We start from the raw sequence: 22277 nt of genomic DNA on the forward strand, positions 1-22277 counted from the left end.
ACTTTTGTACTTCAGCTGCTGACTTCGGGCTAGGCCATGACACAGAAATGTTTAAAATACAAAACATAAAATAGATACATTTAGAAAGAAAACAATCCAATTTTAACACTTTTACCAGAAGGAAATAACATGATAGAGTTTGGTTTATATTTAATGTATACAATTACCTTGATACTTAGCATTTTGTGTATGGGATTGGGGACATCTGCAAAATCAGAATTATAATTGCTCGTCCATTGTGTATAACAGCAATACATGCACACAGTGTGGTTTCTCATTAAATAATATTCCAAAACAAATAAACAACAATAAATTGCAAAAGCAACACTATGCTTCCCAAAGTTTAAAACTAGTCTCACAGTGGGATCGGGTGTCAAAGAACTCACACCTCACAAGAGAAAGCAATAGCCTAATTGTTCTGGTAAAACAAATATTTAACAAAAAAAATCTAGGATCATCATCGGGATTCATGTGAAGGTCAGGATTGGAATAAGGCGCTACAGCTACAGAGAGATTGAGTTCTGCATTGTGAAAGTCAGGAAAAATTAGAGGAAATTGTATGACTCCTACATACAAAAGATTCCCAAGGTGGCAAATCCAATAATCAATTTAGGCATTGTTGACAAGATGAAGTAAGTAGGCCCATTGAACACACATGCTTTGAAGTGCATTTGTTTTAACTTCGTGAATAAAGGAGAAACTTGTGCAAACCAGAAGTCGTCCAAAGCAACTGCAGTCACGTCTTAAAATTGGGGCATCCTAATAAGCACCACACACCCACATCTGACAGTGAACATTGAGTATGTACAGGGCCATGACAATGAAAAATAAGTGCAGGCCCATGCATAGTAACTGCATGCAAATCATGAGCATTGAATGGTTGGCATGAACTGAAGAGAATGTGGACGTGAAACACTAATATACCCATATCCACAGATCCTTACCACACAGCACAGAGATATACACATACACACAAGCATACCAAAGATACCAAAAGCCAGTTAAATACCTAGAAAGACTTGCTTAGACATTTTGTGAGGAAGATGTGATACCATGTCAATTTTAATTTGGGTTTTTATAATGCAATTGCAAATTCAGTTTGGAAGCACTGAACAGAATAGGTGTTAATGTTACTGAATTCAATGTTACTCAACTATTGACCTTGAAATGGTGTACGGTTAAATCTGTCCTGCGGGATTTGAAATTCTGTTAGGTATGGTACGCATCCAGAATTTGTGCCTACAATTGTCATGTTATCACTTAGCTCAATGAGCCATGTTACTGGCATAAAAGTGTAGGATTTCAAAGTGGAGCATCCAAATTCTCTTCATTAGGAGAAAACACTGGAAATAAATTAGAGTCAATCTAAGATGTCATGGTGGTGTGGCATATAAGAATTTGAGAGGTGAGTTGACTGGGTCCTGCAAATCATACATTGGTCTCTTCTGGCTTCCACATTCTGGTGGATTGATTTATTTTTGTCATGTCATAAACCAGTCTATTAGAATATGCTTTTAACACATTAGTCGTCAATGCCAGATTGATTTGGTCCTCTACAGTTCTCATGTAGATTAACGTTACTTTAAATGAATCACTCCAACCAAAATATCAAGGTTTTCTACTGTTCTTCCCGTAAATTAACTATACCATATCGATTACCATCATATTGCCATGGGAAGACAGCCGTTATAATGGGATGCATCTACCATGCATCCTTTACCGCACTATGCCTTTACCACTCAACAGCTTTACCAGTGGCTTCAGGTTAGGGGTGGGTAAGGGTTTAGAGTGGAAGGGTATTTTAAAGTTTACCAGTAGGTAACGGTATAGGGTGGTAATGGTGTCTTGTCAGTTTACGTGTGAGATACGGTGGTAAGGGTGATTTTAGGGTTTAGGAATGGTAAGGGCATAGGGTGTTAAGGGTGTTTTTAGGGTTTAGGAATGGTAAGGGCATAGGGTGTTAAGGGTGTTTTTAGAGTTTAAGATGGGTAAAGATATTTAAATGTACCATTATTAAAAAAAACGGAGGGGTTTGTGAGTTCCCCCGATAACAAAATATATATATTTTCAAGTTATATATGTATATGAATATATTTTCAAAAGTAGTGAGTCACTTACCTTATATATATTTCCTTTGCATTGTAAAGACATGCATGGTAAAAGTATACATGTTGTGAAGTCATGCATTGTAAAGACATTGCAAGGTAAAACCAGGGGGCCTGATTTAGAACTTGGCAGAGGGGAATATTCCATCAAAAATGTGACAGTTATCTCATCCACTGTATTACAATCCCCTTCTAGCCAATGGGGATCGTAATACGGCGGATGGGATATCCATCTCGTTTGTGACAGAGTATTCCATCTGGCAAGTTGCAAATCAGGCCCAGAGTTGTAAAGGTTATAAAGGTTATTTACCCTAAGAATTGGGGAAAAATCGTAAACAATGGTTATAGGGCCCTCGTAACATCGTGCTCCTAACATTACCTCTGCCAGCCTGTGACAGCACATAAACCGTCTATCATTGTAGATGCCTGTTGAAGTGATAATTTTTATTCTACAGTTTTCAAGAGCATAAAATAGGCTCAGAGATAACAGACAGTTAGATCAGAATAGGTTTCAATTGACATGAAAAAATCATCTTTTAAAACATTATGTACCATTCCAGTACTTATCATCCACAAAGGAGAATTAGAAGGACAAGAGACCAAGGGCCAGCTAACTTGAGCATCAGCATGGTCTGTTGGCTAATCTGCCGGCTTTGAAACCAAGGAACCTGGGTTTGAAACTAGGCTTTAGCAAGTAACTGAAAATTATGCTATTCAAGTTAAAAATCACTTAATGTGCCTGTGCCTAAAATTTTAAATATACTAAACGTGGCTGTGAATATGTGAAGTACTTTGGAAAGCTACAAGTGAATACATTTTCAGGGGAACCCCTTGACTCGTGATCTCATGCCCATATGAAATATATTCCAAATATACGAGTAAAGCTTTAAAACCAAGTACTCAACTTTAAGCCCTGCTTTGTTAATCGCAATTTCTGACCTCGATTATATGCACCTATGTAATTTCACTGAGGCTGGTAAGAGGAATTACTGAGCCCATCAGAATTACAAGATCTGTGGGAAGACAGTTGACCTGATTTATATATGTATATTACCCTAAGGCTAAAGCGTCTGAAAGCAGGCAAAATCTTTTGGTGAAATACAGTGTATGAAATGATGAATAACCAGAGAAGTCTACATTGTTAATCCTCCCGTAATTCCTAATTTTATAGGCACAACTAAAAGTTCACCTGTTAATACTTATGAACACTATCCCCTGCTGTTAGCAAGTATCCCTGATATCAGTAACTCCAGATTGAATTTATCACAGCCTAATCCACGGCACTGTTAATAGGTCCTTTGTGGGCAAATTCTGAACACCATACGCACGACCTGAAGCAAATCAATGGCCACGCGGGCTATGCTGAGTGGCACTCTGTCTGGCATCTTAGCGAGTCAGTGTAAGAGCATGTCAAAACATGCATAGTTGAACAGATTTCTTCCTTTCGTTTTCTATAGCATGTGTTACTTTAAAATACAAGGCACACCCACAGGCAATAATTCATGAACTGTTTTGTTACACTTGAAGAAACATTGCTCTACAGGTGGTGCCAGCACATGTGACACTGACATCAGTCATTTGCAGAGAATCATTATTATGTAGCCCAACTTCTGGCCAAGAGTGACATGTATGCAGTGGCTCGTGCTTGCTTGGATACTTTGGTTCTATTATCATGTCCACAATTTGCAGATGGCTACTATAGTACAAGAGCCTTTGTGCTCACACACTGACAGGTATACAGCCACCATTTCTAAAGATCGTTCTCGTGTATGTGAGTAATAGGCACAATGTGTACACTTGGCCTGGGCAGTTGAAACAGGCACACCTACTTACATTAGGTAGGCATAGGAGCAGAACATCTGTGTATCTCACGTGCCTTGGTTTGCATCTTTGAGCTGCAACTGTACTGTTGAGCAAACAATATCTGCTAATTAAAAGTGTTGATTATGTTGTCCTCAGCTTCCTAATAATTTTTTTCATTACATTTTCTTTTGCACGTCACTATCTCTGTAATGATATTTGTGTTTTGACCACTGACTCCACGGTGCACTTAGCCTAGCAGCACAACGTCACATTAATGACCACCAACGTAATTTTTCCTATTGACTTTATTTTAGCATTAGCCACTGCCAAGTTAAAAGCTGCACATATTTTTCCATGTTATACAATGTGCTCATATTTTTATTCTGAGTGTTTGTGTGTTCTTTCTCACCAAGGTTTTAGGCTGATAAGAATGTACTATGACGGCAGGGAACGGTTTCGTTTTGAGAGCGGGCACCTTGGGATTTTGGCCAATTCCCAACGTGTTCTTTTCAAAGCTGACCTAAAGTAACCAGCATTTTTTTTTAAATATACTTATGCAGTGGGGGGAGTCCTCTCTTGTTTGTTCAAAGTATAAGAGGCCGAGACCAGCTAGATCGGGGAATGACTCAGATCTCATACATGCACAGGACACTGAGGTGTGTCATCCTTCCCGTGAGGATAATTGATCTCTCCCTCTCTCCATGATCGATTCTGGGAACTGGCGATCTGATGCTGATTAGGAGGGAGATGAAGCAGATTTGCCCTTGCCTCATGGTGATGCATTTTTTTAATTCATTATTTGCTTTGCATTGTAATATAGATACATATATTTGCTGTGTATATTGCAGAGGAGAATCATTTGTACATGTTTTCATTTCATTGCTGTGACCATTTTTAAATGTGTGCTTTCAGCACACTAATCTCCTTTACGAACCTTGCAAAGTGAATTAATAAATGTCTTCTTTAAACTAGGAAGCGCATTCTATACGTTTTTGTCAGTGCATGAGTGTTTACGACTCTGTTTTCCTTTGTGTTTCATGCCGTTAATTGTTTAATCGGAAAATCAGGATAATGCTCGCTTAGAATACTAATTAAAAACTGAGAAAACCCCCAAAAATTGGATGCATTGAGTGCTTTAAACACTGACCATGAGTTAGTTACAGCATCAAGTAAGATGCCATCTAGATATGGACTAAAATGGCCTACCAGTAACGCAATTGCTAGAAAAAGCCTATGTGCTAGCTCATTTCGAATAAGCAAGCTAAAGAATTGGACCATTGAATATGATATATGTGGATGTTATCACATAGATGATAGATCATAAAAATGGAAATAAATACAAGGGGAAGAGCACATTAAAAACACACGTAGTTGTTAACAAAACTGAAAGTGATACAAATGATGATATATAAAATTACCATTTCTGAAGAAGGATCTTCTTGCTTGTCCTCCATTGAGTGGTGGCAAACCTCTTTTTTCCTGCCCTATGAAAGTGTCCCATCTAACCTTCTCCGAACCACCAAGTTCCTTGACTTTTTGTAGGCAATTTTCTAAATATTCCACTGGGTCATCTGGTCTGTAATACATGAGTCCATTTACGAGACCCTAAAGTGAATGAAAAGTGAATTAGCAGAGAAAGATGACAATAATAAGGTTATATTTCATGTTAAATTTCTTGTTTGTAAATCAATCTAATACTTAATTGGCTAGTTTACTAGTTTATCCAATGGATGCACTCGCGGACCGGAGCAATGACAGATTTTCAAGATAACCACATGAAGTAATATTACATGCAATCGATCTAAGTTAGAATCACTCGGTCGCTGTGGCACTCAAAATCAGACATGGAACTGGGACCAATGAAAACCCGTGCAATACCGCACGTAAGAATAACAGATAAACGTTCAGCATCAGGAAACCTACTTTTCATATACACATTTTACTTTTAATGTTTTTGAGCGACATTTGCTTTCAGAAAGATAAGCCAACTAAGTATTAACTTACACTGTCATTTTCAAGGAAGAACACTAAAACTTTACAGATCGTTAGGTACTTATATAATATAGATATACGACTCAAAAATATTTATTTTTTCCTTTTTGTACATAATATATGTACTTATTGGTGAGTTCAGCAGGTCCATTTCATCTGTTGGTCTGTGATTGTGTCATCCGCATTCTTTTTCTGCTCACTGCAGCATGCAGCACAGATAAAGCACAGATGAGCGGAGCGCCCAACTTCCGCCACAGGCTAACTAAGCCACGAGGGATGGCATTGTGCCCTTGTGCAATGAGCACATCCGTACACAAAGTAGTTCACTGAAGTCACAGGGGCTACTTTGATAATATATGCTTTTTGAGAATAAAATACATGTAATGCGTCTATCTACTGTTTTGTTTTTAGATTCAGAAGGGCTCGTCTGGTAGCTGCACCAGCGATAATGTGTGCAAATAAATGACAAAACAAACACTGACAAAGCCAAAAGGCTTAAATGCAATGGAATTCATGGCTTGCACGCTTTAATAACCACTTTCCAAGGAACTCTAATACATTCCAATCTGCATTTTTCCATAAGTGAAATCAAATAAATCTTTTTAGTCAACAAATTGACATTTTCCCTGTTCTGAGAAACATGTCTGTCATAACGTCTATAAACAGTTGTCTAAATGACACTGTGTATTTTTTTGTGTCAGCTCTTGCATGCCGGCACTTACTTATACATTGCAAAAGACATGACCAAACATATTGAGGATGCAGTCATTTGCTAAATATATATCACTATATTTGAATCCTTTAAAAAACCATGGCACATCCAACAATGGAATAGAAGATCTACGGTTAGAATTCCTAAAACGTGAATAAATAGATATAGAAATATGCGACTTTCCATGATAATCACATCTGAAAGACCCGAATATGGTGAGAAAGGGGTAAGGTTTAGAAAGAAATAAGAAAGAATGAAGTAGAATGTGTTACAGAAATACCAAAAGGATACCTTAAACATAATACATTTCTCACACAGGTTACACTAATTAGTGTAAAGGACAGGTAACTAAAACAAACGTTCAGTAATAACAGGAAAGGAAAAAGGACTCTTGTGCCCGACCAGCTGTTTCTCTGGCTCACTTAAAGATAGGGGAATGAACATGTTTTTCCTCTTGTCGAGCCACAGCAAGCTCAATCATAAATATTCTGTGTACCGCCCAGCTGCCAACTAGCTTTGCAGCGGAAGACCTTTTTAGGGTGGGCATTCCTATGTCAATTCAGTCCTTATTTCTTCGCCTCCATTTACCATGCGCCATATAACAGTACCAAAGAGAGACACGCACTGAATATGCCAATAGGTCTGGCTTATATAGGAAACTGTCTCTTCAGTTTTCTATGGGTTTAAAAACTCAATACATCATTGTACCTGTACTCTCAACCTAATTATTGTGCTCACACATCCATTCATCCCCTAGTAACTCATTCTTGTAGCAGTCAAATTGTCTGTTAGCACTGTCTGTGAAAATGTACTATTTTTCTAAAAATGAAAATAAAAAATAGGGGAAAAAATTAAAGGGATCTCCAAAAAGAGAAAATGGAAAAGTAAAGAACTGATTCACTGTCCCTGTCTCTGAAGCTCACTCATTTTCAGACAGAGGTCCAAATGTGGGGAGAAAAACGCCCTCAGTCTCAGGTCAAGACAGTCAATGGCTTGGGGAAGCTCGACACTGAAGCTCTGGGAACCATCACCCGCTAACTTCATCCCCATGCTCTCATCTCCTGTCAAAATGTCCCGCTTGATGTGGTCCTCAGAGGCTCCATGGAGGCAGGGTCCATGAGTGAGCCAGAGGGTGTGGCTGCGGCTTGTTCTACCCGTATATACATCCTGGGTGGTCCTCATCATGGCCTGGTGTGTGTCCGGTTGTATCAAGGGGTGCTAAGGTCCGCTGACCTGATGTTCTGCTCCAATGGCAACCGAGCAACCCTACCAGATTGGGGCTGCCGCTCGGGGCCTGCGGTCTACTCGCAAGTGCACCACTACCAGCCTGCAGCTGCCCATGATTGGTGAGATAGTGGTTACGGCCTCCTTCCTTCCCTCCTGGCCACAGCCACAGATGAGAGGGGTCCATCACACACACTTTGATGGTGTTGCCCAGCTTCAGAGCCTGATTTCTGATCTTGATGCAATCGGGTTGGGCAGGGGAGCTAGGACATATTCTACCAGTCTGTGCCAGTATTGATGCTGGACACGCTGACAGCTTCTATATCTGAAAACCATTTACGGCATCTCCTGTGACTCTCAAGGTATGAAGACACTCCACCTTCTTCTATAAGCAGCACCTGATGGCTGCATGGTGACTCTCCTGCTGTGCATTACCCTCAAAGCAGCTCAAACCCCACAGTTCCCCTGGCATATTGCCTAAACTTATTGTGACTGCACCCTTTGCTCACAGTCACCTTCACTGCACTGTAACTGGTCCATCCACTCCTGCGTGAGCCCTTAGGAGAGTGGTATCACTCTGAAAATATTATTTGCAAATAGACTGACTCTCCCCTCTTTTGTTACTGGGGTACCTACTGCTGCCTCATTATCCAGTGCATCCACTAGCACCTGGCTCAATCTGGTTATTACTCGAGCACTGCCAAAATGGAGTGTGGTGACCCACGCCAAAAGCAGCTGTCCTTTGAATCTGCAAAAATGGCACAACGGCAACACTCTCTCCCAGCTGACACAGAACCACTCTTAAGCGGGGCATTCAGCTCCTCTATCGATGGCACTGGTGCCATTATGGCAGAGCTGCATGGTGGTTTCCAGGCCATCGACAGTTGCTTTGACTTGCTTGCCAACTGCCTAGACCGCATGACAGAGCACCTTGTTTTTTTCACTACACGACTGGAAGGGACGGATCATAGAACATCAGAGATTGAAGACAGGAACATGGATGCCCTCAAGAGACTTGAGAAGGTGGAGCACATGCTTAAAGCTCCTGTTGCCAAAAACAAAGACCTGAAGGCCCATTTGTGCTGTAACAATATCTGCATTGCTGGTATAGCAGAGTCCACAAACACCGGTTGGGTGGACAAGTTTATGGGGGCCTTGCTGTGTGAGTTGTTTGGAAGATCTGCCTTCACTGATACCTTTTTTGGTGGAAAGGGCCCACGGAACACTCAGCCCTTGCCAGGTGCCCCCCCAACCCCCATCTCCCTAATGTTGCCAGGCTGCAAAATGTTCCACCTGGCCTGTGAGAAGGGACCAGTCCACTACCAGGGTGCAACACTGTACTTCTTCCAAGATTTCACACAGACAGTTCAGAAGGCACACCGCAAGTTAACAGATGTGAAGCATATCCTGCAGAAACAAGGACTCAAATATAACATGCTATACCCACCACACCTGTGTATTGAGATGGATGGACAACACCAGATATTTCCAACCCCGGGAGATGCCATCCAGTTCTGCAAACAGCACTGCGGAAAGTGGCTCCCCTTCGGCTACCCCTCGGGACCGCAGCAGGACCGGTCACCCTGAACAAGACTGCCCTGGGGCACTGATCGGGAAAGAAAAACACTTCTTTGTGCAGCAGCAGCACATCCACTACAACTTTCTTTCCTTGAGCACACTTGGGAAACACATTCCCTGGTTTGACATTCTTATTTTTCAAGCGCCTTTGTTATGCCCTGGGTGATATTCCTATGAGTGTTGTCACCCCCGTGGTGCACACCAACATGATTACCTATTTGGGTTCCTTTGTGGACATTGGGATTCACCAGGAAAATCTCTATTGGTGAGGGTGGTGGGAGGGAGTTATGTTGTTTGATTCAACTTCTGTTTTTGTTGCTACACTACACACATACTACAGGACATGCATTCAACGCATCCCCAAAACCACTAAGTGTATCCACTCTAGACTGAATGTTGCCCAGCACTGAAACAGGTCAGGGCCTGACCCTCCCATGTATGACAAGGAACATCAAAGGCCCCAACAACTCCTGGAAAGGGAAACAGGTACTCTCCTATTTAGCCAGACATGGCGTCAAACTAGCTTTTTTGCAGGAGACACACCTCTCCACTTGTGCCAGCTGTACATTTGCTTCCATTTGTGGCAGTCTGGTTACCCCAGTCTAAGCAAGGACGCTCACTCTAGTCAGGGTAAAAGAGAATCACCCTCAGCTAACCCCGCTCGCCCTCTTGGTAGCTTGGCACGAGCAGAAGGCTTAACTTCAGAGTGCTAGGTGTAAAGTATTTGTACCAACACACACAGTAACTTAATGAAAACACTACAAAATGACAATACAGGTTGAGAAAAATAGAAAATATTTATCTAAACAAAACAAGACCAAAATGACAAAAATCCACAATACATAAGTTATCAATTAAAAACCAAAAAGACACTTCATGTAATTTTAAACACAATGCTAACGCTGTTAGTGTGGAAATGTACCTGGGCGTGTCAAAAATAACTCTGCACGGGCGAGTGTGCATCAAAAAGGGTTTATGATGCGTCAATATCACTCACAAGGGAGACCGTGCATCGTTTCTCATTCAGTCAAGTCGGCGTGCGTAATTGTTTCTCTCCGCAGGGAAGCAATGCGTCAATTCAAACCACACTCTCTGGTCCGGGCAGGCCTTGCATCGTTTTTACAAGCAAAGTGATCGTTGCGTCAGAAATCCTGCCGCATGATAATCCAAAAACGATGCAGCACGGGTTGCAATCTCACCAGCTTCCGTCAGTGATGCTGCCCCTCGTTTTTCCAACTGGGGCGTCGAACTTCCGGTCGCGTTGCAGGCAAGCCTTGATTTTCAGCCGCGAAGCCAGCTGCGCGTTGATTTTTCAGCTGCGGATCAGAGTTGCTTCGATCTTTTCCCCGCACGGCGGTCAGGGCATGTATTTCTCACTCTTGGCCTCCCAGCTTCTCCTTTCAGAGTAGAGAGAAGTCTTTGGTGTCCCTGAGACTTCAAACAACTGGAGGCAAGCTCTAAATCAAGCCCTTGAAGGCAACACAAAGTCCAGTATTTGTCCTCTAGCACAGGCAGAAGCAGTAACTGCAAGAGGGCTCCACAAAGCACAGTCACGGGCACGGCAGCTCTTCTTCCTCAGCACTTCAGCTCTTCTCCAGGCAGAGGTCCCTCTTGGTTTCCAGAAGTGTTCTCAAGTCTGTGGTTTTGGGTGCCCTTCTTATACCCATTTTGCCCTTTGAAGTAAGCCTACTTCAAAGAAAAATCTCTCTTGTTTGTGAAATCCTGCCTTGCCCAGGCCAGGCCCCAGACACACACCAGGGGGTTGGAGACTGCATTGTGTGAGGGCAGGCACAGCCCTTTCAGGTGTGAGTGACCACTCCTCCCCTCCCTCCTAGCACAGATGGCTTGTCAGGAAATGCAAACTACACCCCACCTCCCGCTGTGTCACTGTCTAGTGAGAGGTTCAACCAGCCCAACTGTCAAACTGACCCAGACAGGGAATCCACAAACAGACAGAGGGGGTCATTCCGACCCTGGCGGTAAAATCCGCCAGGGCCGGGGACCGCGGATGCACCGCCAACAGGCTGGCGGTGCATCCCTGGGCATTCTGACCGCGGCGGTACAGCCGCGGTCAGAAACGGGAAACCGGCGGTGTACCGCCGTTTTCCCGCTGCCCTGAGGAATCCTCCACGGCGGCGCAGCTTGCTGCGCCGCCATGGGGATTCCGACCCCCTTACCGCCATCCTGTTCCTGGCGGTTTTGGCCGCCAGGAACAGGATGGCGGTAAGGGGTGTCGTGGGGCATGGGCACTGCAGGGGCCCCCGTAACACGGCCCCACCAAGATTTTCAGTGTCTGCCATGAAGACACTGAAAATCACGACGGGTGCAACTGCACCCGTCGCACCCTTTCCACTCCGCCGGCTCCATTCGGAGCCGGCATCCTCGTGGAAGGGGGTTTCCCGCTGGGTGGGCGGGCGGCCTTCTGGCGGTCGCCCACCCGCCCAGCGGGAAACTCAGAATAACCGCGGCGGTCTTCTGACCGCGCAGCGGTATTCTGGCGGCTCCCGCCGGCCCTGCGGTTACCGCAGCCGGCGGGAGTCAGAATGACCCCCAGAGTCACAGAAATGGTATAAGCAAGAAAATGCTCACTTTCAAAAAGTGGCATTTTCAAACACACAATCTCAAAATTAACTTTACTAAAAGATGTATTTGTAAATTGTGAGCTCAGAGACCCCAAACTCCACATGTCTATCCGCTTCCAAAGGGAATCTACACTTTAATCAGATTTAAAGGTAGCCCCCATGTTAACCTATGAGAGGGACAGGCCTTGTAACAGTGAAAAACAAATTAAGCAGTATTTCACAGTCAGGACATATAAAATACATTATTATATGTCCTACCTTACCCATACACTGCACCCACACACACACACACACACTGCAGTGGCAGGTCTGAGACATGATTACACGGCTACTTATGTGGGTGGCACAACCAGTGCTGCAGGCCCACTAGTAGCATTTGGTTTACAGGCCCTGGGCACCTCTAGTGCACTTTACTAGGGACTTACTAGTAAATCAAATATGCCAATCATGGATAAACCAATCAACAACACAATTTACACAGATGGCATATGCACTTTAGCACTGGTTAGCAGTGGTAAAGTGCTCAGAGTTCAAAAGCCAACAGAAACAGGTCAGAAAAAATAGGAGGCAGGAGGCAAAAAGATTGGGGATGACCCTGCATAAGGGAAAAAGTCCAACAGGGGCCCTAACCATTTCTTTGTTTAATATGGTTTTGTACTCCTGTGGGGTACGTATTCTCATTCATAAAAGCATCCCTTTTGTATACTACAAGTTTATAGCCGACCCTGAAGGTAGTACATACGGTTATCAGGCAACCTAGTTGGAAAGGGAAAGGCCCTGCTTCTGCTAAATGTATATGCTCTCAATGCTGACTACCCTGAGTCTGCATTAATGAGTCATTTCAAGCTATCTCTTTATGGGTGGTGACTTTAGCGTCACCTGACAAACCTCTACTATACATGACTGGTTCCCCTACAATCTCAAAGCCTTGTTCTTTGCAAACTCTTCATGATCTCCTCAACATTTTCCGGCTCAAGATGTGTGGCGCTCTCGCCACCCACAGGCAAGAGACTACACTTTCTACTCAGCACCACATGGCATCTGGACTCGCATCAATCACTGGCACGTCTCACACGTAGCCCTGTTATGGTTTATTGACATCACACCAAGTGGCTAGGGTATGCCCAGATGTGGGTCCCCTGCTCGCTGCACCACTGGATTCAAGCTAGCCTGGCCAATGAAGGGCGATACCCCCGAAACTGGTCCCAGGATGCTTGTTTCCGGTACAGGGAGGACCTGGCTTGGCAGTTCGGGCTGGACTGTTCCCATGGGGAGCAGGTTCAATACAGATTTTCATACGGTTTGGTACAAACTGGGGTGGTGAGCCAAATAATGATGGATTAAACCCAGATCTGTGACTGAGTGTTTGAAAAGTTTCAACTCCCTGTCCATCGTTTTATTTTGTGATGTAGCAATATATGTTCTCGGCCCTGGCAAAATTTTGTATTCCTTCTACCTACATATGATTGGTCAGATTGCCATTTGCTAATCACACCGCAAGAGCAAAGACGGGGGCACATATATCATCACAGTACCTGGTGTCCCGTGGTACGAGGCAGGGATGTCCATTATCACCCCTATGATTTTTAAGCTATGGAGCCCTTGGCACAACACATCAGGCAGGCAGCTTTTGACTGGGGGATCCCACAGGGCCCGTTGGTCCATACATCTCCATGTATGCAGACAATAAGATTTTGTACATCAGTGGCCTTGAAAGGGGTCTGACAGCTATTTTCAATTTACTGCAGGCGTTCGGTGTAACCGGGTAAATGTCATCATGTCATTGAAAGCTCAAATCCAGTTTTGGGAAACATTATCTCTCTCAGTAGCGGGACATATAACGCTGGCCAAGATGATGATGCTGCCTTGCTTGTTATGTTACTTTGTTAATTTACCTGTTGTTATCTCTGCAACGATTTTCAAAACACTTAACTCCACACTAATTGAGATGATTTAGGGCAGATTGGACTACCTACAATGCAACTACCAACAGAAGACAGAGGATGGGCGCCCCTGACTTTAAAGCTTATTGTTGGGCAGAGCAGCTTCATTGGTTGTCCTACTGGTTAGTGGAATACCACCGAGGAAATTGACTGCACACAACACATGAAATGGTCATAGACTGCTCATATCAGGTGTGACATCGCCCACTCAACTACCTCTCCTGCTCCATACTACATGCTTTAAATTTACACAGTTTTCCATTCTGCACTGAGCATACCTAACACTGCAGAAGCTTCACTCAATATTCCCTGCTGCTTCCTCTGACCGCCCCAATTGTCACCCAAAGGTTGCCCACCTACTACACATGCTATAGGCTTGCCCCTGGCTGACACATTATTGGGCAGATATCCAAACAGCACAATTCACACTGATGGGCACTACCCACTGGGCTAATGTCAAAAACTGCCTTTTGGGCTTTTATACCAGACTTAGAGTTTTAAAGTTGTAGCAATATTTGTAGATTTTACGCTCTTTCTGGCAAAGTGGCAAAAAACTAGATGCTGGAAGTCCTCAAAGGCATCTCCTGTATCTAGCTGGTGAGGGGAGGTAATACACTGGGGCACAGCGGAGAGCTATGCTTTACACAGAGAGGAATACTTTGATCTGCGTAAACATCCTATTGCCATGATCAGAGATGATATACTGGAAACCGTTAAATACCAAGAGGAGAATGAGTAGCAACCACCTCTTACACACTTAAACATGCACCCCAACTTCTTAAGAAGACCCCTTCAGATCTGCATTGATGCAGAGATGCACTTGGAATACTCAGCCCCATTTCCCTCTGAAGGCAAAGGTATTTCAGCACTGCATGCTCCCAACCTTCACAGACTTAATTATACTACAAAGTAATGATATCTTCAGAGATTCCTACACATGCGACATTCCTACTTAGATACAATGCAGCACTTGGAGACAAGAGTTAGAGATAACAGCTTGAGGTTGTGGTTAGGGGTTTAGGGGAGGTCACAAAAGAGCTCTTTGTTTCTTTTAGTTGTTCCTGTCAATAATTCATCTAGAAATCCTGCATTACTTGTGGCATGAATTCAATGGTACATGCTGCAGAAATGTTATTTTATAATCTAACCACCTCTGTATTTCCTGTATGTTCTAAATATAATGTATTAATACTTTGACATGTATGAGATATATGATACACAACAAAATACAATAAAAATCTTTTACAAAAATCCCTAAGGTAGGTCCTGGACAGCCCTGAAGGCAGGGTGCAATGTATTTAAAATAAACAACATGTACTTTTAAGTTTTACATGGTAGTAAAAAAAACCTTTAATTATTTTTTTTACTAATGCAAGACCTTTCCCATAGGATAACATTTGAGTTCCCTTAATCCATTTTATAACTGAAATTTCCAAATGGAAAGACATAACCGGCTCATGTTTGGTTTCTCTGGAATAACAATCAACACTTAGGCCCGCATCATGACACTGGCGGTAAATCCTGCTTACCGCCACTGTGACGGGTGCCAACATACCGTAGTGGTGGCGAACATCTATACGCCATATTATGACACACACACACCAAACTGACAGAATACTGCCACATACACAAATCTACCAGCCCAAAGGTCAGTGTTAAAGTGTAGGTACGAACACCCATACCGTTATGCCAACAATACAACTACCACCACATTATGACCTACAAATCACCACAGTGGATATTCAATGGCGATAAACCATTGGCGGTACACACCAGCGTGCTCAGAATGGCCATCCAAATACAAAACAACACAACATTGGCCTAAACAAAAATCACACATCTGACACTGATATACACACCACACACACCCACCCACAGCACTATAAAACACACACCCACATTACACACAACCCTTCACGAACACCAATTATTGCCATGAGACTGACACGAGGACCACTGAGACAACTATACACACACCACAAACACCCATTCATCCGTCATGCACCCCACATCCCACACCCCACCACATTATTCAACACCCTCTGCACAACACACACCACACAACACCCATGTCCCAATTAAGGCACCCCCGGTTCACCGATGAGGAGTTGTGGGTCATGGTGGAGGAAATAGTCAGGGTGGAGTCACAGCTGTTTGGAGCACAGGTACAGCAAATATCCATTGCCAGGAAGATGGAGCTATGATGGAGAATCGTGGACAGGGTGAATGCAGTGAGACAGAATCCAAGAACAAGGGACGACATCAGGAAGAGGTGGAATGACCTACGGGGGAAGTACGATCCGTGTCAGCAAGGTACCAGCTCGCCATACAGAGGACTGGCTGTGGACACCTACCTCCTCACCCACAGCTCACAGCATGGGAGGAACGAGTCTTGGCAATAGTGCATCCTGAGGGACTCACTGGAGTAGCCGGAGACTGGACACTGGTGAGTCAATATTTACTACTTATCACCCCCATACCTACATGCCATCTCACCCCCTCACTCTCACTCCCATCACTCCACTCCATCCCACACACTGCATGTACACATGTGACTAATCCCAATGCCAAGCCCTGCATGCCATACCAATAAATGGACAGCCCTCCCAGCCCTGCACGCACACCCATCACCAAAGCATGCACAGCATGGAGAACTAACCATCTCACAATACATCACCATACACAAACAAAGGTTGCAGGGCAACAGCAACGATAGAGGGGAAGCTAGGGATGTACAATTTATCACAGACATGAAGCATAATATATCACTTACATCCCCACAGGTGCCCCAGCCAATGTTAGCGGATAGGAGGTGCCACTACTATCCAGTCCCCCAACAGAAGATGTCCCCAGTGATGACAGTAACTCTGGACTTCAGGATCTGGAAGAACTATCTGGCCCATCTCGGACCACTGGCCAGCCTGCCACCCCAGCCCACTCACAGTCCACCACAGAGACTCCCCATCGGTATCCAACACCACAGCACCCACCCAATGTCCCCACACCTCTGTCCCCAGGACACATCAATCAGCAGTGTGCCCACCTGTACAGGGACCCCAGTCCACACCTCATCCCCAAGACAATCAGGGACCTGGGGTCAGTGGCAGTGAGCACACCATTCAGAGGACACAGGCACAGGTGAACAGGGACACTGGGATGTCCGCTGTGCGCCAGGGGGAGAACAAGGCCAGGGAACCAACTCACCAGGAAGCACTCACTAATGTCCTCGGGGCTTACCAACAATCCCGGGACAAGATGGCCCAGATTCTTACCAATATGCAGGAGAACAAGCGGCTGCAGTAGGAACACCATCATGAGATCAGGGAGGATTTGCAGGCCCTCAACACCACCATGATCTCCTTGGCAGGGGTGCTGGCTGATATGGCCAACATCATGAGGGAATGGACAGCACACCAGCGGGCCCCTACCATTAGCCAGTCTACTGACCAGGCCTCCACTTCCGCTGCAGACCGTGGGCAGGAGGCCTTGCCACAGGCCACCAGCACCTCTCCCCCTGCAGAAGGTGAACCACCCCACAAATGTTCTCTGTGACCCATACAGAAGCCAGAGACACTTGCCAAGACCACCGCCAGGAAATGAGACCCTCCTGAATGTCCCCCTCGTGTCCCTCCCTGTCACCTTGTCCACTTTGAACTGCCTTTGCTCCCCTTCCAATGGCCCCTTGGATACTGGACCTGTGTTACAAACAGACTGGAACAATACCCTGGACTTACCTCTACCATCTACCATCACCCCATTGCACTTTTCCTTGAACACAACCTGACTGATAGTGTTTTATGTGATGAAAATGTGCAGTTATGGAAACAGTCACATCATGTGCAAATGATCTGAACTGAACACGGTGATAGCATAATGACCTGTAGCTGTCTGTAGTCATCACATCAATACACTGTGGTTATATCACATCTCCAAAATTAGTAGCCACAGGTGACAGTAAGTTGAGATGCAAAGGAAGTGAATGTCATCCTGCTACAGCCACACAGAAAAAATCAATAGTCAGAGTAACGGTCAGTTGCACTGTCTCACCTGTGTGTCATTGGAAGTATAGTTGTATAACTGATGTTCTGTTGTCCCCATCATCATCCGCTGCCTCCTCATCCTCAGTGTCCTCAGGGTCCACTACTGACACAGGGCCATTTTCAGTCTCCTCCTCCTGCAGATAAGGCACATGATGTCTGAGGGCCAGGTTGTGCAACATGCAGCATGCCACTACTATCTGGCAGACCTTCTGACGTGAGTAGCACAGGGATCGACCTGTCAGATGGAGGCATCTGAACCTAGCCTTCAGAAGGCCCAAGGTCCTTTCAATAATTCTTCTGGTTCGCCCATGTGCTTCATTTTAACGATTCTCAGCCCCTAGCCTGGCATTCCTCAAAGGGGTCAGGAGCCACGATAGGTTTGGGTATTGAGGGACAAACATTAGCCTTACACAATGGTATGGGGTTAACACCAAAAGGCATACATTGACATACAATGGGTGGGTACTCAGGCTCACCTATTAACCATACCTGGTGCCTCTGTAGTTGTGCCATCACATTTGGGATGCTGCTATACCTCAAAACAAAGGCTTCATGAACTGACCCAGGATACTTGGCAGTGACGTGGGAGATCTACTGGTCAGCCAGGCATACCATTTGCACATTGAGTGAGTGGAAACTCTTCCTATTCCTGAACACCTGTTCACTGGGGTGGGGGAGGGGACAAACGCAATATGTGTACCGTCAATCGCCCCAATAATATTGGGGATATGTCCCATTGCATAGAATCCAGCTTTCACAGTGGCCAAATATTCCACCGGGGGAAAAGCAATGTAGCTGCATGTGTGACCAAGGCAGACAAAACCCTTGCCAGCACGACTGAGAACATTGGATCTGACATTCCTGCTGCCAAGCCCACTGTCACTTGGAAAGAACCAGTTGCCAGGAAATGGAGCACTGATAGAACCTGCAAGAGGGGGATCCCAATGGGATGATGGATAGCTGATATCAGATCAGGCTCCAACTGGGCACACAGCTGTGTGATTGTGGCCCTGTCCAATCTATTGGAGAGTATTATGTGCCTGTCCTCCAGTGCATCCAAGTCCACCAGGGGTCTGCACACGGGGGCTTGTCTCCTCCTCCTATTCATCCGCAGTGGTAGGTATCTAAGGGACGCAAGAGTGAGTAGACTGTCACAATCTGAACAACGGAACCACCATCTCAGTGTACAAAGAGCATTAATGTGACTGGACAATGGAAACGGCAATGTATGTGCAATTTTCAGCAACAACGCCGTTATGGATTATCAGAATATTGTCAACCACCAATAAATGGTGACCGCCTGTCCTGTATCTAGGGTAGGTGGAAGTGAGGTAACTCTGCCGACGTGGGGCGTTATGGCGGACGGTGGTCTTGCACCGCTGTGCAATTCCCCATTGGCTAATATGGGGCTGTATGGAGTACAGTGGTCAATGGGGATCTGCGCTGTTGGTGACGTTGTACACCACCGCGGACGTGATCGCCATTTTCTATCTAAATCCTCACTTGATTCCTGAATTTCCACAGGACTACACCTACATTGAGTGTGCTGCTGTGACCTGTGTCTGGAACTTACTATGGCCCCTGTGTCCGGGGAAAGGGCCCCTGCCTTCACTTCAGAGGAGTTGGAGCAATTGGTGGATAGGGTCCTACACCAGTATGGACAGCTGAATGGACCTCCAGACCAACAGGTGAGTACAACATGGACATGATATGTGTGGCAAGGTTGCATGGAGATGTGTGTGCAAGCATCGCGTCATTTGGGGGGGTGGTATGTCTGGTGGTAGTGTACATGGTGGGCACCAGGCGATGTGTGTGCCAATAGAGATGGAAATGGGATTTATGGGCCATATGTGTGACAGGCTGAATTGTATGTGTAATGGTGTCCTCCTGTCTGTATCCCCTCTGGAGGTCAGCGGCCATCAGAAGAAGGGATTGTGGCGTGCCATCGCCAAGGACGTGCAGACCCTGGGGGTCTACAGCAGGAGGAGCACCCACTGTAGGAAAAGGTGGGAGGACCTAAGGCGCTGGGCACAAAAGACCACTGAGGTCCAACTGTGGATGGCCTCCCAACGAGGAAGGGGTGCTCGGTGGAACCTGAGCCCCCTGATGGCCAGCATGCTGGAGGTGACCTATCCAGAGCTGGATGGGCGCTTGAGGGCATCACAGCAGCCACAAGGGGGTGAGTACAGTGGGCGTTACTACAATAATTGATTGGTGCCATGGGATCCGGGTGGTGGGTGTGAGTTAGTGGGTGCCCCTTAATGCCAGGTCAGACATTGCAGCATGTTCCAGCTCATGGGTAATAGGTATATAGCAATCAGGTAACCTAGCTAGGTTGCATTCCATGTCAGACAGGGCTCAGTGGGACCCAGGAGCGGTTCAGTTGGCGGTGGTTGGCCCTCATCTTGCTGTGGCACCGAGCCAATTGAATGCCAGTGTGGTGCATAGTACTCAATCCTGATCCCTGTGTGTTATGGTAATGTTTACGCCAACTGTGGTGTTAGTGCTGCAATTGACCCAGTGTTCCCTTTCTCTCACTCCCCACCATTTTTTCTTCTGCCATCCTGTCCATGTGTGCATCATCAGCATCTGGCAGAGGAGCAGGGGCACCGGAGAAAGAGGGAGCTGCTTCCCACAGGACCCAGGAGGCAGAATCCACCGATGCTGAGGGAACCAGTGGGATGGAGGGCGTGGGGAGCACCACAGCAGAGACAGGAGGTGACAAAACTGACTGATTCCTCCTCCGATGGATGCTCCCTGGTGATGGACACCTCTGGGACCACCCCAGCTACAGGTACAGCTGCCACCCCCATACCAGCACTGCCCTCCCAGTAGCCCCTCACCGAGTAGGCCGTGCCCACTCACCCAAGAGGGTGGCATCTCCTTCGCCCCAGGCACCTCAAGCCCTGCTTCAATGAGCCTTGCTGCCCTAAGTGAGGAGGCTAGTGACCTCCTGAGATCTATCTCTGTAGGACAGTCAACCATTGTGAATGCCATCCAAGAGCTGGAATCCCAGATGCAGCAATGCAATGCATTCCTTGAGGGCATCCATGGTGAATTGGCGGCCCAACAGAGATCTTTTCAGGCTATAGTCACCTCTCTGATGGCAGCCATTGTCCCTGTTCCTACCATCCCCCCCAAACTACCACTTCCCAGTCTAAGTCTCCTCAACCCCAACCCATCCCATGCCCACACAGACAAGCATGCACACAAAACGTCACACAAGACTGGCACAGACAAACACAGGCAGCACACTTCAGGCCACAAGCACTCACACAAACAACAGACAGTAGCACACACAACAACATCCACTGCCTCCACTGTCTCCCCCTCCTCCTCCTTCACAGTCACACCAGCACTCACGCCGGCATGCACTGCTTCAATAGCCACCACCATCACCACACCAAGCAGCACACAAACCTCACTAGCAGACACCTCCACAACATCCATCCACGTGTCCCCTGTGTCCTCTCCTATCCTGTCTGTCCCCCCTCCTAAGGGACACAAACACATGCACTCAGACACCAAACAGTTATCCACCTCACATCAGCACACTGCCCATGCACCTGCACCCATGTCCAGTAGAGGTACTCCTCCAACAACCACTCCCTCAACCTCCACTGCCATCTCTCCTCCCTCATCCCACTCCACCGTCCCTAAGAAGCTTTCCCTTGCCCAACTTGATCTCTTCCCTCCCCCTCCACCCCGCATCCTGCCCATAAGAGCAGGGTCACAACAACTAATCCCAGCACCTCAGCCAAACAGTCCACAGGGACAGTGGAAGCACCTCCTAGTTGTGGAGGCAAGAAAGTGAAGGATCCCACTCTACTAGCCAAGAAGGGAAGGGGCCCAACTCCACCAGCCAAGAAGGGGACGGATCCCACTCCACCAGCCAGGAAAGGGAAGGTTCCCACTCCACCAGCCAGGAAAGGGAAGGTTCCCACTCAACCACCAGTGAAAGGAAAGGTTCCCACTCAACCAACAATGAAAGGAAAGGTTCCTACTCAACCACCAATGAAAGGAAAGGTTCCCACTCGACCACAAATGAAAGGCAAGAGGCCCACTCAACCAGCAGAGACAAATCGGCCGTCACCTCCAGCAGAGGCTGCAAAGGAGACACCTCCACCAGCAGAGACAAAGCAGCCCTCACCTCCAGCACAGGGTGCCAAGGAGACCCCTCCACCAGCAGAGGCAAAGCAGCACTCACCTCCAGCTGAGACAAAGCAGACTTCACCTCCAGCAGAGGCTGCCAAGGAGACACCTCCACCAGCAGAGGCAAAGCAGCACTCACCTCCAGA

The 22277-nt window shown here is 46.0% G+C and overlaps 1 protein-coding gene across 1 annotated transcript in view; it reads right to left on the reverse strand.

The window, feature by feature from the left end:
• AK5 (adenylate kinase 5) overlaps positions 1 to 22277 on the reverse strand; it is a 2252667-nt gene that overhangs the window by 2087173 nt on the left and 143217 nt on the right. The window contains exon 2 of the mRNA XM_069232252.1: positions 5327 to 5513. Coding sequence (XP_069088353.1) covers positions 5327 to 5513 — 187 coding nt within the window. The remainder of the gene's footprint in view (positions 1 to 5326; positions 5514 to 22277) is intronic.

This window comes from Pleurodeles waltl, chromosome 4_2 (assembly GCF_031143425.1).
Source record: "Pleurodeles waltl isolate 20211129_DDA chromosome 4_2, aPleWal1.hap1.20221129, whole genome shotgun sequence".
Classification (NCBI taxonomy): Eukaryota; Metazoa; Chordata; class Amphibia; order Caudata; family Salamandridae; genus Pleurodeles; species Pleurodeles waltl.